Genomic DNA, 14,761 nt, shown 5'->3' with positions numbered 1-14,761 from the left:
ACTAGAGCACTGATTTCCAAAATACTCCTAGTGGCAACATCTATTATAAGTCATCTGCCCGCGCGGGTAGCACAGAGGGGTCAAGTTTGGGTCCCATCAATAACACAAAGAACTTATGGGCATTTACCACTCCCTAGCTAAATTAGTCTGTCTCGGGAGTAGACAGAAAGACTTTCTTCCTGCAAACGGGCAAATTGATCAGAGAACACTATTTGTGGAGCTAATACACTGTTACTGTTCTGGTGGAATTTTAGGATTTTCAGCGACTAAGGCCATATTGCTCCGGGTAAAAATGTGGTCTGTAAATTTCGTATATTCTGAGGTTGATTTTCTGTTTGGTGGGAGAAAAAACCATGCTGCTTTCGCCTGAGACCGACAAACTCGGCCACATTGCGAAAAAAGCTCATAAAAAAATTACTCTTCAGCGACGGAATGCAAACTCGTTTTTTCCGCCCGGTAGGGAAAGGACGGAGAGTAACAAATGTGCTGTGCTATCCACGAGAGAGTACCATTGGTACACGCAGTTAGTTTTTCCCAAATTATTCATTTATCACGTTAAATATTTCATCCTCTTTTTTGTTTTGCCGAATAATAATTACAAGAATGATTGTGACGAAAGAGTAAACCTTTCCATAGTTCTCACGTGTTTTCAGATAATTATTCTGGGAAAGACTTAAAATATTCCTCCCAAGGAGGGGACTTGCTTTATTTAGAATAAAAGTTTAAAATTGGATTAAACTAATAAAGCTGCTTTACTTCTACGAAACGGAAGAACTAGAACGGAAATCATAAGACAAAAGGTGGAGGAGACAGCTTTATGTTCATTCTTTCAATCTCCAAATTATAGTTCTAGTAGTAACAGACGAATTGAGTACAGTAATATCGATGAACTCCAGTTCTTTTCAGAACCGATACACTTTACCGATATATCACATCACAGTACGTTTACGTGTAATGATCCCCTACCGACCCTTATCCGTTGACCCTTTAAATTTGCAAACGGATCTGTTTATCACTAAATAAAATGCTATATTTACTTTATTTATACATTGCTTCCAAGACCAAACATTTGTCCTATCACTGATGGTTTCAGTTGTATAATATAAGATTTCGATATCCATAAATATTTCACGGCACAATGGTTGGGAAGCAGTGCTATAATCATAGACAGAACACCACGTGACTTCCTTTTTAATGAAAAAAAGCTTTACCTTCGAAATCCTAAAATATCTAATGGAAGTGTTAATCTTATTTGGATTTTATTTAATATTAAAGAATTATTGAAGATTCAAATTCCAGAACTAAATTTAAAATTTATCAGATAAATTTTACTGCTACAAATTAAAAAACTTATTTACTATATTTTTAAATATAATTTCTTTTATAAAATTGATGATAGCATTATGAAATTTGGAATAAAATGTTGAATTAATATATTCTTTGTGTTTTCAGCCTTACTTCCGGCCCCTCTTATTTTTGGAGCACTTACCGATGCTGCTTGTATAGTGTGGGAAGAAAATTGTGGAAATACAGGAAACTGTTGGATATATGATTCTGAAAAGTTTCGCTTATATCTCCATGGTACGTCAATAATATTCATTTTGGCAGGAGTGATCTTTGATGTTATCACTTTCTGTTTAAGTGACAGACTGGTAAGCCTGTATGATGATGATGAAGTCATCCAGAAAAGAAAAGAATTAGAAAAGGGAGCAAGATTTGTTAAATGGGAAGATGAAACTGAAGATGTGCTTTACTTGCGTTTTATGAATGCCCAAAACAAGAAACTTCAAGACCCTAGGTAGAAGAAAGTTCGTGTGTATTTATCACAGAGGAATTAAAGACTGTATTTAGTTTGTTTTTTTTCTGTTTATTGCAGCATCAACAGTAAGTAAAAATGATCAAATCACTTCAGTAATTAAAGCAAAGCCGGCCCCCACCCCATTCAAGAACCAGAACGTGTTTTAGTAAATTACTCTTGAACAATATTTAAGTTATGGAAAGGTGGGTGGAATCAAACAGCAGGTATTCTGTTTGAAAAGCTCTGGTTGTTTATCGGCGAGGCAACTAAGGCCATCAGGCATTGTTGCACTGGGTCTAAACTGTCTTGGTTTTTTCAAACCAAGCAAATAGGAAAACCAATCAAGTTTCCGAGGGGAACAGCCTTAATCCGAGATATACTAACTCGGCAACTCAAGTTAATATGCGTTGTCAAGTGTGAGAGTGGCTTGTGAAGTGCAACCCAACCATAATTATTATTATTAAAATCAGTTTATTTCCCAAGAAACCTTGGGTCACCCCGGGACGGCTCTGTGCCAGAAGGGTGTGAATATTTACAGACTAAGGTACGAGGAACACAATGTACAATAAACAAGAGTACATGCGTGTCGACCCGAGACTTTTATAGGATTAAATATACAGTAATGTACAAAATATGATTGCATTAAGACAGTCTTTGTCATATACAAATAGGCAAGTTAAAAAAGTCTGTCCAGGAGCAGATGAGTATTATAAGTTCATAATCTGGTAGCAGTTCTTGAAGATTTCCTTCCTGTAGGGCTTGTCTTCACAGAACCTATCAGGGTGGATCCTAAATTTATTGAAGATCCGAAGACAATTGGCTGGAAATATGTTCCTCAGAGAATCATTGCTTGACAGCGTAAGACGTAGAGGGAGACAGGAGTCGGGGTGCTCCCCTCTTGCCCTCCTAGGGCCAGAGATTAATGTGGATACCGATGGAGCATCAATTCGCCTCGTTATAAGCCGTGCAAGCGTGAGGACATTTTGTCATGATGATATGTATCCAGGGAGTGGTGCCCATATTTCCTTGTAGGATAGATCTGGATAATAATAATTAGCTCTATGAAATATTTTTGAGGAAACTGGCTTCTCTCGTCCTGCGTTGAAATCCACGCACAAGTGATCAGCTGTTGCTCGCAAGTTTCGCTTTACACATCTCACTAATGCTCGAGAGCCCACTGTTGCCTTTTGCAGTGGATGTTTTTCCCTTTAGATTTCCTTGAAGACATGACCTTGGAAACTGTTCCTCGTGAAACTTTAGGGAGCCCAGATACCTTAGAGACCGAAGCTCCTAAAAGCGCTCCAAAAATTACATTACGGTACCAAAAATTATATGCAGTTAGGCCGGGTTTGTCTTTACAAATACGACTAAAGAACTATGGGATGTATTTTACACGTTTCATGCCTTCGTCAGCGGCACGTATAAGCGTTAGCATAAACCTGCGCTTTCTGCAAACCTTGGTGTTCCCATTTTTATGTCTATTACCAGTGTTTATTAGTTGTACTTAGCGGTGTTCGGCCAAGGGGCGGGCCACGCATACTCAACTAATTCTCCATATCTCCCTAGCCTCAATTCTTCTCTTCATCACCCGAAATCCGCCCATCCCCCTCTGATTTCATTTATCAGAGTTTTCCTGAATTTTTTCTCCTTTTCTTTCCCTTCACTCATCATCCTTCAACTCCTCACCTCGGATGTTCAATCCAATTTGTCTTCAACCTTCTGATCACGTCAACCAAACATCTCTTCTCAAAACTTCCCCATTCAATTCATCTCATCTTTTCCACATCTCAAAAAAAAAAAAACTTCCACTCTTAATTTCTTCCATTCTCACCCATATGTTTTCTTTATACATGCCACACTTCATGCCATTTTCCATAAACCAATTCCTCATCTTCTGCATATTCTTTTTCGCTTTCCAATAGCTTCTTTATATCAATTACTATTCACGGTCTTATATTCCTGCTAGTGTGTGCTTCTTCCATCATTAAGGCCTCCAAAATAGCTATACTCGCCTGACTGTTCTGGCCTCCTCTTTCAATGTTTAACCCACACCTTTTTAATCAAGCCATGCGAATTTTGACTATAATATTCGTATGAATCTTTCTGTACGACAAGCTTGCATTTTACTATTCTTTCAAGATCTGAAAATAACTGATGTTTCACTCTTGCTACATAGAACATCTGCAGTCACAGATTTTGATATACATTGTGCTGCCACTTTATTAGGTACACCCCTGCTGTGCACACAAATGGTTTGTCCCACAACGTTGCAAGTCACATGACCACAGTTGTGGATATAAATGCAACAGAACAATCTTTCTAGAGTCAGTTAAGCGTACAAACCGTAGCAATAATGGGGAAAAGGAGTGATCTAACGGATTTCGAAAGTGGCATTGTATTAGGTGCAAGACGTGCTGGACAAAGCATCTGTGAAACGGCAGTTCTGAACTTTTCACGCACCGCAGTTTCAGGGGTGTATCGAGAATGGTGCAACGAACAGAAAACATCCTCTCAATGGCACTCCTGTGGAAGAAAATCACTTGTTGGTGCGAGAGGTCAGAGGAGGATGGCTAGAATTGTGCAAGCAAACAGATGGCCACAATGTCGCACATCACGTCAGAATACGACCTTGGTGCGCAGAACAAAATATCGCAACGGACCACTAGTCGCACTTTGTCACGAATGGGCTACAACAGCCGATGGTCACATCGCGTACCTTTGTTATCAATGAAGAACAAAAGAGCGGGCCTCCTGTGGGCACAGCAACACCAGCACTGTACATAGAGGATTGGAAAACAGTTGCTTGGTCTGACGAGTCGGAGTTTCTGGTGCATCATGTTGATGGAAGACTCAGAATTTGGCGAAAACAACATGAACCCGTCATGTCTGACGACTACTGTGCAAAGTATGGGAAATGTTCTCTTGGCACACGTTGGGTCCATTGATACCCATAGATTCACGTCTGAATGCCAAATCGTACCTAAACATCGTTGCTGACCAAGTGCATCCGTTTATGTTGACATTTTATTCTCAGTCAGATGGTTACTTCCAGCAGGATAATGCACCGGTGCACAAAACCCGAATCACGATGGAATGGTTCCAGGAACACGACATTGACTTTTCTTTGCTGCAGTGGCCTTCACAGTCCAAGGATCTCAATCCTATTGAACATCTTTGGGATGAGCTGGAAAAGGCTTTTCGCTGCAGGCCTACACCTCCGTCGAATCTCAAGGAACTGCGTGAAACACTTATCTGGATGGTACTCCATTCCTGCACGTTTTCAGCATCTTGTGCAATCCATGCCTAGACAAATTCAGGCTGTTTTGAAGGCTAAAGGAGGCTCAACACGCTACTAGGTAGGTGTACATAAAGTGGCAGCACAGTACATATATATATATATATACACACAAAGGGTACTAGGAAAGTTTTGCAATATGACTCAACAATGAATCACAGGAAGCTGCTTGTTGCTGCATGTTGAGACATGTTCATACGTGCATAGTAACTGCCGCGCCAAGTCGATGGGCTCAGTTATTCATTAGTAGTGAGAGTGTAAAGTGCTTGCGATGGCATCGTGGTCACAAAATGAGATAAGGACAGTTTTGCGGTATAATTTCGTGCGTGGTTTAACCATAGACCAGTGCTTAGAAGAAATGACTCTTGCACTAGATGATGATTGTCCACATTGTACAACGATATTCAGGTGGTATAGAGAATTCCAAAGGGGAAATTTCACTCTGGAGGATTCTGAGAGGCCGGGAAGGCCACGAACGTCAGTTACGGAGGAAAACGCTTGACGAAAACAGGCGAGTGACCTACCAACAGATAGAGGATACTTTGGGCCTAAATGCACCAGCAATTCGTTCGATTCTGCAAGATCATTTGCACGTGAAGAAACTTTGTTCTCTCTGGGTGCCGCATCAACTGACTGAAGAGCAGATGACACGACGTGTGACTTGGTGCCGGGAGATGTTAAAAAAGTTTGATAAGGGACAATCTCGGTATGTGAACAACATCGTGACAGGTGACGAGACTTGGCTATACTATTACGATCTGCCGACCAAGGCTCAAAACAAAGTTTGGGTCTTTGATGATGACGACACACCCGTAATTGTCAGAAAATCCCGATCTGTAAAGAAGAAAATGATAGCTGTATTTTTCAAATCGAGTGGAATTGTGGAACGTGTCTTTTTGGACACGCAGAAGACAGTCACAGCTAAGTGGTATACTGAACAATGCCTGCCTAAAGTCATTGGATCTATGAAGAACCTGCGGCCAAAGTCAAGAATGGACACCTGGTACCTCCATCACGATAATGCTGCAGCTCACCGCGCCAAAGCCTGCACCGAATATTTGACCACGACAGGACTGAAACTTCTCCAGCACCCTCCCTACAGTCCAGACCTTGCTCCCTGCGACTTTGCACTGTTGCCGCATGTGAAAATGAAGCTAAAAGGGAGGCGGTTTTCCAGTGATGAGGACCTTCTACGGGCTTGGGACAACGAGTGTGCTTTACTCCCTAGTGAAACTTGGCAGAACTGGTTTAAAGATTGGTTTCGGAGGATGGAGAGGTGTATTGAATGTAGAGGAAATTACTTCGAAAAAATTAAATAAACAAAGCTGTATTGCAAAAACTTTCCTAGTACCCTTTGTATATATATATCAAAAATGAAATCATTTCAGAACTGAGATAAACAGTGCTAGAAATGTATATATCGAATGACAGTAAATAACCGACAAAGTTAAAAATAAACTTAATATATTCAGCGCTAAAAATGAAAATTGTTACAAAAATGGCCAGCAGGGAAAAAAAAAAAAAAAAATCACAGAAAAGCGGGCGCCGGGAACTCACGAAAGTTGGTGGTGTCACCTTGGAGTCGTCCAGTGTGGACGCACGTTTTCCGCGCTCCTGGGTTTTGTCTCTGAATATGTGTTTACAGTGCCTGTTAGTTAATGAAAAGTGTACTAATTAGAAGAATTACTACAGTGGATCTCAGGGTGAGAAACTTTTGCTCATTTACTGGGAACTTTGCAGGTTATTTGCGTTTTCTATCTGTATCCTTTGTTGCCAGACCGTACTGGTCACCATGCGGCTGACAGCAGGGCTATAGAGAGGCACCAATTACACTGTGGTTGCCACGCAAATACCCTGCACTTGACTTGGGAGGCTCGTGTGACAATGGAATGTATATCCCCTTGTGTGACAAGAATGTGCAGCATACGCCTCCGGCGCAGGACTTAGTGAGTAAACACATCTACTGTATTCCTTCAGTTGTGACCTTGACTGCCGCATTTCACAAATTGCGAATGTCCATCTTGCAAAGTAAACAAAATCTTCTGCGATTCTCTAAACGACTATAGTTGTGAAATCCTGAAAAATTGTACTGCTTTTTTTTTTTTTTTTTCTGGAATTTTGCGCTGAACTAAAACCATGTCAGATTCCGACGTTGAATATATGAACAGAGACCGCGCAGACGCTGGCAGACGCACTAGAAATGCTAATCTCCTTCATGAGAACGATGAAGCTATGAGAGAACTAAAGAGGCAAAAAAGCACGCGGAAAGCTAGAAGGACAAGACATAGATCTGACACAGAGGTCCCCCCTGTAAGGGATATACCTGGGGACCCAGGTAGGGATACATCCAGCGGATCGGATACAGATAACACTGATGACAAGGAAGAACCACTACAGGGGACCCCAATTGACCAATTCCTAAAACTGCGCGACATCCTTGAGAAATATATGGCCAAGAAGACCAACAGAATCACTGCTGTCACTCGCACAGGCATTATTAGAATATGGTCGAAAATGGAGGGCATTGTTTACCATCTGCATACAGATAACGAGAAAATGTCGGCCAAATTAGACCTACTCACACAACAACGGGAAAACAAAATGCTACAACGCCCCCGTTCTTTTACCGAGCCGTTGAGGAATGGCACTTCATCGCTCAACGAAGAGGTCCCTGTGCAAAAAAATACTATCAGGAAATCTGACAAAAGAACAGCTAAATCGCATGTTATCCTGGTGAAACCCACACAGGATACGCAACTAACAACTAGCGACGCAGTTAAGGATGTCTTAACTAGCAACCTCAAGGAGCACATGAAAACCCTAAAGATCAAAAGCATAAGAAAAACCAGGATGCCTGGTGTTATCATTGAAACGGATAGTAGGGAGGAGGCACAAACTATACTAAAGAGTTCAGAAATCTCCAACATAGGATTGAAGGCAGAAACGCCAAAACGAAAAGGACCTTGCATTATCCTCTTCGGTCTGGACAAGAGTACTACTCCTCAAGAGCTAAAGGAGGAAATATACTACAAAAACCTTAGCGCGCATACAGCAGAGGACGACGTTGATGCTGACATTATACCAAAACATATCACGAAGTCTAAGTCAGCTGCTACAGTAAACTGGGTAGTCGAACTTTCCCCCAGAGCGTGGAAGGTTATTAGCCAACATGAGAGAATCTACATCGGATGGGGAAGCCACCGATTCAAGGAGTACGTTCCAGTTCCCTGCAATTTGGGCACACATTGCACACCTGCAACCAACGGGTCCCAACGTGTGGTCACTGTACCCAGCAGGGACATGAGTTCAAAGACTGCCCTAAAAGGGAGGAACCAGCAGCTTGTGCAAACTGCAAACGGTCTAAAATACCCCACCTGCACTCCGTCAGGGATGCAAACTGCCCTGTATATATAAAATTTAAGGGAATATACCAAGACAGAACCAATTATGGATAGACGGTCCACCCAACCACCAACACAGAAGAAGCTGAATTTCTTGCAGATAAATGCACAGCATGCCAGAGCAGTGGTTGAACAAATTAAATTAAAAACAGAGGAAGAAAATATTGACATAATTATGCTCCAGGAGCCTTATGCCTACAAGGGTAAGGTCACAGGTTATCCAGCTTCATACAAAATCATTCAAGGTACTACAGATGCACCACGGGCCGCAATCCTAGTCAGTAACACTGAAATCTCTGTAACTAAAGTAGCTCCACTTTGTACATCCTTTAGTGCCTGTGCTCAAGTTCTTACTGCCATGGGATCCTTACTTCTGCTCTCACTCTATAGCAGACCTGGTGAAGACATCTCAATTGCGATCGCCATAATACAAACAGCACTTGACCTTCTCCCAGGGGGTAAGGTACTCATAGCCATGGACGCGAATTGTCGCTCTCCCCTGTGGCATAGTCAAACACCTGATCGTACGGTCACTCGAAATGGGGAGGAACTTGAAAACTTCATCCTTGCCTCCAGACTACAAGTACTCAACCAGCCTGGAAATCTCCCCACATACAGTAGCACCCTCTGGAAAAGTACCATCGACATCACCCTGACCACGCCGACTATTTCTGGAAAGTTCAGCAAGTGGAAGGTTAATGAAGCATGGCCCACTTCTGATCACAGAGCAATCACCTATTCTCTTGGCCGCTCCGTGGATCGTATTCCCCCAATACCAAGGGATGTAGTGCAATTCTGCACAAAGAAAGCTGACTGGCCACGCTTTCAAGCCGAACTTGTAAGAAGACTTCATGAAGATTCTTCACAACTGAATCACATCACCTCTGAGGACTGTGCAGTTTCCCTCTCCAAGACCATCAAAGAGGCCTGCGCTATGGCAATCCCCAAGAGAAGGCCCTTCAAAAACGCAGTCCCTTGGTAGAATGCTGAACTACAAGATATGAGGAAGAGAGTCCACCAAGCTCGTAAAAAACTTTTCAGAGAGCCCGTGCTCACCTCCCACCCTTGGAGGTCGAAGCCGCAAAAGACAGTTACCGATTCTTAAGGAACAGTTAACTACCATGATTAGACGCTGCAAAAAAGCCTCATGGCAGAATCTGGTCTCGATCACAGGAAATGATAACCCCTGGGGAGTTGTCTATCGTATCGTTGTGAACAAACTCCCTAGAGGTGAAGTCCTCAGTACAACTGTAAAACCTGATGGTTCTTCCACCTTCACGAAAGACTGTCTATAACATGCTAAATGCCCTCTTTCCAACAGATGATGCACAGCTAACTGAAGAGCAACTACAGATTGTTACCGCTAACGATTCTTATACAACAGAAAATACTGAAGAACCATTTACAAATGACGATCTAAAAGCTGCACTGGACAAAACTAAAGAAAATAAAACTCCTGGCAATGACCTCCTGGAGGTGGATGTTATCAAGAAATTTGCAACCTACTTCCCTAACACCATGCTCGCCACTTTCAACAGATGCCTAATGGAAGACCACTTTCCTGCTATCTGGAAGGAGGCATGCCTTAAACTCATCTTGAAGAACCCAGACAAACCACCTGAAGAGCCAAAATCTTACAAGCCAATTGCTCTCTTGGCAGTCCTAGGCAAACTTCTGGAAAGGCTTCTCCTCAGCAGGTTGTCAAAATGCTACTCTAAAGAAAACCTCATTTCTCCACTTCAGTACGGTTTCAAAGCTGGTTGCAGCACTGAAGATGCTCTTCTTAAATTAATATCTACTGTTTCAAGCACTCAAGGCAAGTATGTGCTAGCCATCACAGTTGACTTTGCTGGAGCGTTTGATCGGCTGTGGTGGCCAAGTATTCTCAGAAGACTCCGACAAGCCAAAGCACCGCTCAAACTTTATAGCTGTGTCAAGGAGTACCTGAGACACCGCACTGTCCATGTTAGTACCAGGTACGAGTCTGTCACTAGCCAAGTCTCCCGAGGCTGTCCCCAGGGCTCGGTCCTGGGGCCTTTCTTTTGGTCCATCGTCCTGGACGAGTTCCTTGGGATGGACTTGGGGATGACTCAACCCCTTGCGTTTGCTGACGATTTGGTTTTGGTGGTGCATGGTGACACAAGAGCTGATTTAGAGGAGAGAGCAAATTGTGCACTAAATAAGCTCCAGGATTGGACAGCCATTCACCGACTAAAGATCTCGGGAGAGAAAACCAAATCTATATTGCTCAAGGGAACGCTTCAACTACGAAGACCACCGGTTATCAAAATTGACAACACCTCCATAAAATTATACCCAGAAATCAAGTATTTAGGAATCGTCTTAGATATGAAGCTAAATTTCCATCCTCACTTGAAATATATGTCAGAGAAAATAAAAAAATACTCGGCCATGATCATCCGTAGAAGCCGTGCAGACTGGGGCCTTAAGCGCCGGGCTCTGGCCCTCATCTATAATGCCATATTTGTGCCAATAGCTTGCTATGGAGCCTCAGTATGGTGTACTAGGGCCTCCCTCGACCGAAATCGCCGTAAACTAGACTCCATACAGCGTTCTATGCTCCTTGCCGTAACAAGGGCGTGCCGTACAGTAAGCACCCCAGCTCTGCAGGTGCTAGCTGGATGTATACCCCTACACCTAGAGGTAATAAGAAGAGGATTATATCAACGATTGAAGAAGAGTATTCCCACTGAAACAGCAGGCATCACTCTTAACCTTGATAACAACCCCAAACAGGAAAGGAAGAGAATCTCTGAAATTATGTACAGGACCTGGCAAGAGACATGGGACACCACCAACAAAGGATTGATAACCAAAAAGTTCATTCCCTATGTGAACCTCATCAGTCCAAAGCCTCCTCCCTGGTACTCACCAGGCCTCCATACTACATTTCTATTTACAGGCCACGGACCCTTTAAAGCGAAGCTAACATCCCTAGGCATAGAAGAAGATCCGCTGTGTCACTGCGGGGATGAAGAAACGTGGGATCACGTGATGTATGATTGCCATGAATATGATGAGTTCCGGCTAAGGTTTGCCACTAAAATGCAAGAAAATCCCCGGAATTGTGAGCACCTGATTATAATGGACGAGCAGCGCTATGTCGCCTTTACAGAGTTTGCGCAGTCTGTTTTCACTGCTAGACGGGTTAGGCACCCAAACACCACCCATTGAAGATCAAAGTATGAAACTTCCTGGATATGAAAGTCCTCTCAGGAAAAGAAAAAAAAAAAAAAAACTCCTTTCTTCCTTCGTCCCAGGAGTGACAGAACCTACACCAGTACAGCTCAGCTGCCGCCTTTAGGCCTCCCTAGCCACGCTCTCTTGCGTGGTCCTTTGCCTCCACTCCCTGGCGGGATGGGGAGTTCATCCCTGGTGTCCTCCCCCCTCGCCACCCCTCTTTTTCACTCTGGTGGGGCATGGGCCTGCTCCACTGACTTGGGGGTCATATTCCCTATGGACCCCGTATCTCTGTCTTTCCCCCGTCTTCAGTCTCCCTCCCCTTCTCTAACTTACAACTAGTGTCTGAATCAACTCCAAATTGTTTGAGCCCTACATCCAAAAACTTAACAACATCAAATCGCCCAACTAGTACTCCCTTTGTTTTGGCTGACCCCTATCTATAGGGTGTTTTTTTTTTTTTATAGGTCCTTGCCACTGAAATCTCAGGAAATTAGGTGGCAGGACCTGCCAGAGTAAATAACTAAGTAGTGTACCTGGTCTGCCTCCACGGGGCGGAGTGGGGCAACGTTCGGTCCCATTAGGGACCCAGCGGCTAAATGACCAGATGAACAACGGTACACGACACTACACAAATACAAAATCCATATACTTTTAAACCTCTGGCATTGACAGTGTTCTGTTTCACACCCACAATGTATAGCACGCGGAGATAGGGGAAACCCCTGGTGCCGTTTGACACTAAACACACTCTACACTCTACTCACGAAAGTTATCGGATACGATTCCTACCATCAGCTGAATTATCAAAATACTTCCTGTATGAAGTTTCACTAGCTTTTTATTCACCATTATCGAGTTTTGGGCAAGAGCCACGTGGTTTTTTGCCTGGAAAATCTGGTTTTAAATCTCGAAAACAAACTACAGAAAACACACATACCGATGTCTCATGGCCGTTATTGTACCTTCCCAAAAGTTTAACAACTCAAGTTAATCAAATCAAAAATAGAACTAGCATTACTAAAAGTGCAATAAGATTAGTATTGTTAACAAATCTTGTTACTCGAGAATACGAATTGGTAATAAATTGTACCTTCTCTGTGGACAGAATTCGCTGCTTTCTTATACAACGTGGAAACAGCAAAGGCTCAATTCTTTAACCAACCAAAATACTAAAAGGACAATTGGCATCGGGCACGTAGTGGACTACCAGCACTTTTCATTCCGTGACGCTTTCACGACTAGCAGCATATTTACGATCGCTGTCTTCACACCGTTGCGGAAAAGCCCTGCCTACAAGTAATGCGTAAACGGAAGGAAGTTTTGTTCTCATACTGTAGCGGAATAAAGCGTTAAAGTCGGTTTCGGCTGATTGTTGCATGATTTTGCTCCCAAAAACATTGCCTGTCACAAAATCAGCCAACCAATCAATTCCGTGGCCAAGTTAACCAGTCTATCGAAAGGCGATATGGATCGTCCACATACTGAAATTGGTTTTTCATCCAGCAACAGGCAAATGACCAGGGAATTCATACGGCGTACAGATACTGTATATACACCGAGATTCTTATAATGGGCGCAGTTGTGGTCCGAGTGTAAAGTTTTCCTCCCACAAAGATCCATCAATAATTTTAAACTATTACAAACTTAAAGGCTCCCAGCACACAGAGGAGCTTGCTGTCGTATCGTTAATGTTGTACGATAATTTTTGCCATACATCCGCACAGCAACGACTAAAATGTTTTCTAGTTACCTAGTTTCAAGATAGATTTCGACGTAATTTTTAGCGCTTTAATAATAGGAATTCTTTATTTACAAACTTCTCACCCACAGGGCACGCAGACCATAGATAATGGTGAGAATGCTAAGAATCAATACAAAGAAATTACTAGTATTAAAATATACGCGTATATTTTCACACTAGTAATTTGGATTAACAAAACAGAGTAATGAGTAATTTCTTATACATAGAGGGTTTAAGTTTAAAATCAATATTGTGATTATTCAATATTAAGAATAATAGTTTTATAATGAGAATTCAATCGAGGTATACTGAAGGTCCAAGAACAGATGGAGATTCGATAAGAGTTTATAATATTGTAGACAAAAAGAAACCCGGAGTTGTCTGGAGTAAAGAGCTCAATAATTTCGACGGTGAAAGACGAGGCGATTTCGAAAGCATAAGAATGTAATAAGTTTAATTTGAATTCGCTCAGGTCTGAGAGAAAGATTCCTGTTGTGGGGACCAAATAATATCAAAATAATTAAAAATGGGAAGTATAAGCCTCTTGTAGATAAGAGCTATAACGCTGTGTCACTCTTAAAAAGAGAGTGAAAAAAAGGCCTAATTAAGCGAAGAAGTTTGGAAGTCTGAGATATAAATAAATATTCATTTATTGCAAATACAGCAAGCCCATCACAGCACATGGCTAGTAAAAGCACAGGGCAGGTAAAAATACAACGGGAATGAATAAAATAATCGAGTATATGTACATAGCAGATTTTATATAGATATTAACAATGGCTAGGAATTTTAGTTATGAATTTAAAAATTGCAGAACAGGACATTTGGCTTTCAGTTGCAATTACTGGGTTGGAGTATTTTTCTTCATTTTATCGGAGATTGACTCCTGTAGGCTTCAGAATTGATTAACCTGTTGCAATCAATGTTGTGATAATTTATGAGGTGAAGAGATGCATTGGGGAACATTCTGTCCATTTTTTTGAGCCTGGAGAGGTTGGATTTGAATTGCTGGTTTCTTGAATTTTCCCTGTTGGGGATAGCTATTATATTGGCTAAGTTTGGTGAATCGCATGCAGAGGAGATTAACTTTGCAAGAAGCAGGACTCCAGACTCGTTGATCATCTGTTGCAGAGGCTTTGTTTTTAAGTTTTTATAAAGTTGTTGCCTGGATATTGTATGGGGAAAACGAAGCTTACTATTGAGCCATCTAAGAACCCAATATTCTAGGGGCAAGGAATTTCTTGACGGTTACTTGAGGAGCACCAGACCAGATTTCGGAATCAAAGGACAGAATGGGAAAGATGCATCTTTGAACATGCTTA

The 14,761-nt window shown here is 42.1% G+C and overlaps 2 protein-coding genes across 2 annotated transcripts in view; one reads left to right on the top strand and one right to left on the bottom strand.

The window, feature by feature from the left end:
* LOC150077191 (solute carrier organic anion transporter family member 74D-like) overlaps positions 1-1,802 on the top strand; it is a 53,266-nt gene extending 51,464 nt beyond the window's left edge. Inside the window, exon 9 of the mRNA XM_090385807.1 lies at positions 1,453-1,802. Within this exon, the coding sequence (XP_090241933.1) occupies positions 1,453-1,802 (350 nt within the window). The remainder of the gene's footprint in view (positions 1-1,452) is intronic.
* Positions 1-12,883, bottom strand: part of LOC150077190 (solute carrier organic anion transporter family member 74D-like) — a 524,201-nt gene extending 511,318 nt beyond the window's left edge. Inside the window, exon 1 of the mRNA XM_090386204.1 lies at positions 12,789-12,883. The gene's annotated coding sequence lies outside the window, so the exon portion shown is untranslated. The remainder of the gene's footprint in view (positions 1-12,788) is intronic.
* Positions 12,884-14,761: the final 1,878 nt, after the last annotated feature.

This window comes from Mastigoproctus giganteus, chromosome 12, assembly GCF_048544385.1.
Source record: "Mastigoproctus giganteus isolate SK-2022 chromosome 12, ASM4854438v1, whole genome shotgun sequence".
Taxonomy (NCBI): domain Eukaryota; kingdom Metazoa; phylum Arthropoda; class Arachnida; order Uropygi; family Thelyphonidae; genus Mastigoproctus; species Mastigoproctus giganteus.
This window is presented reverse-complemented; position numbering and strand designations above follow the sequence as displayed.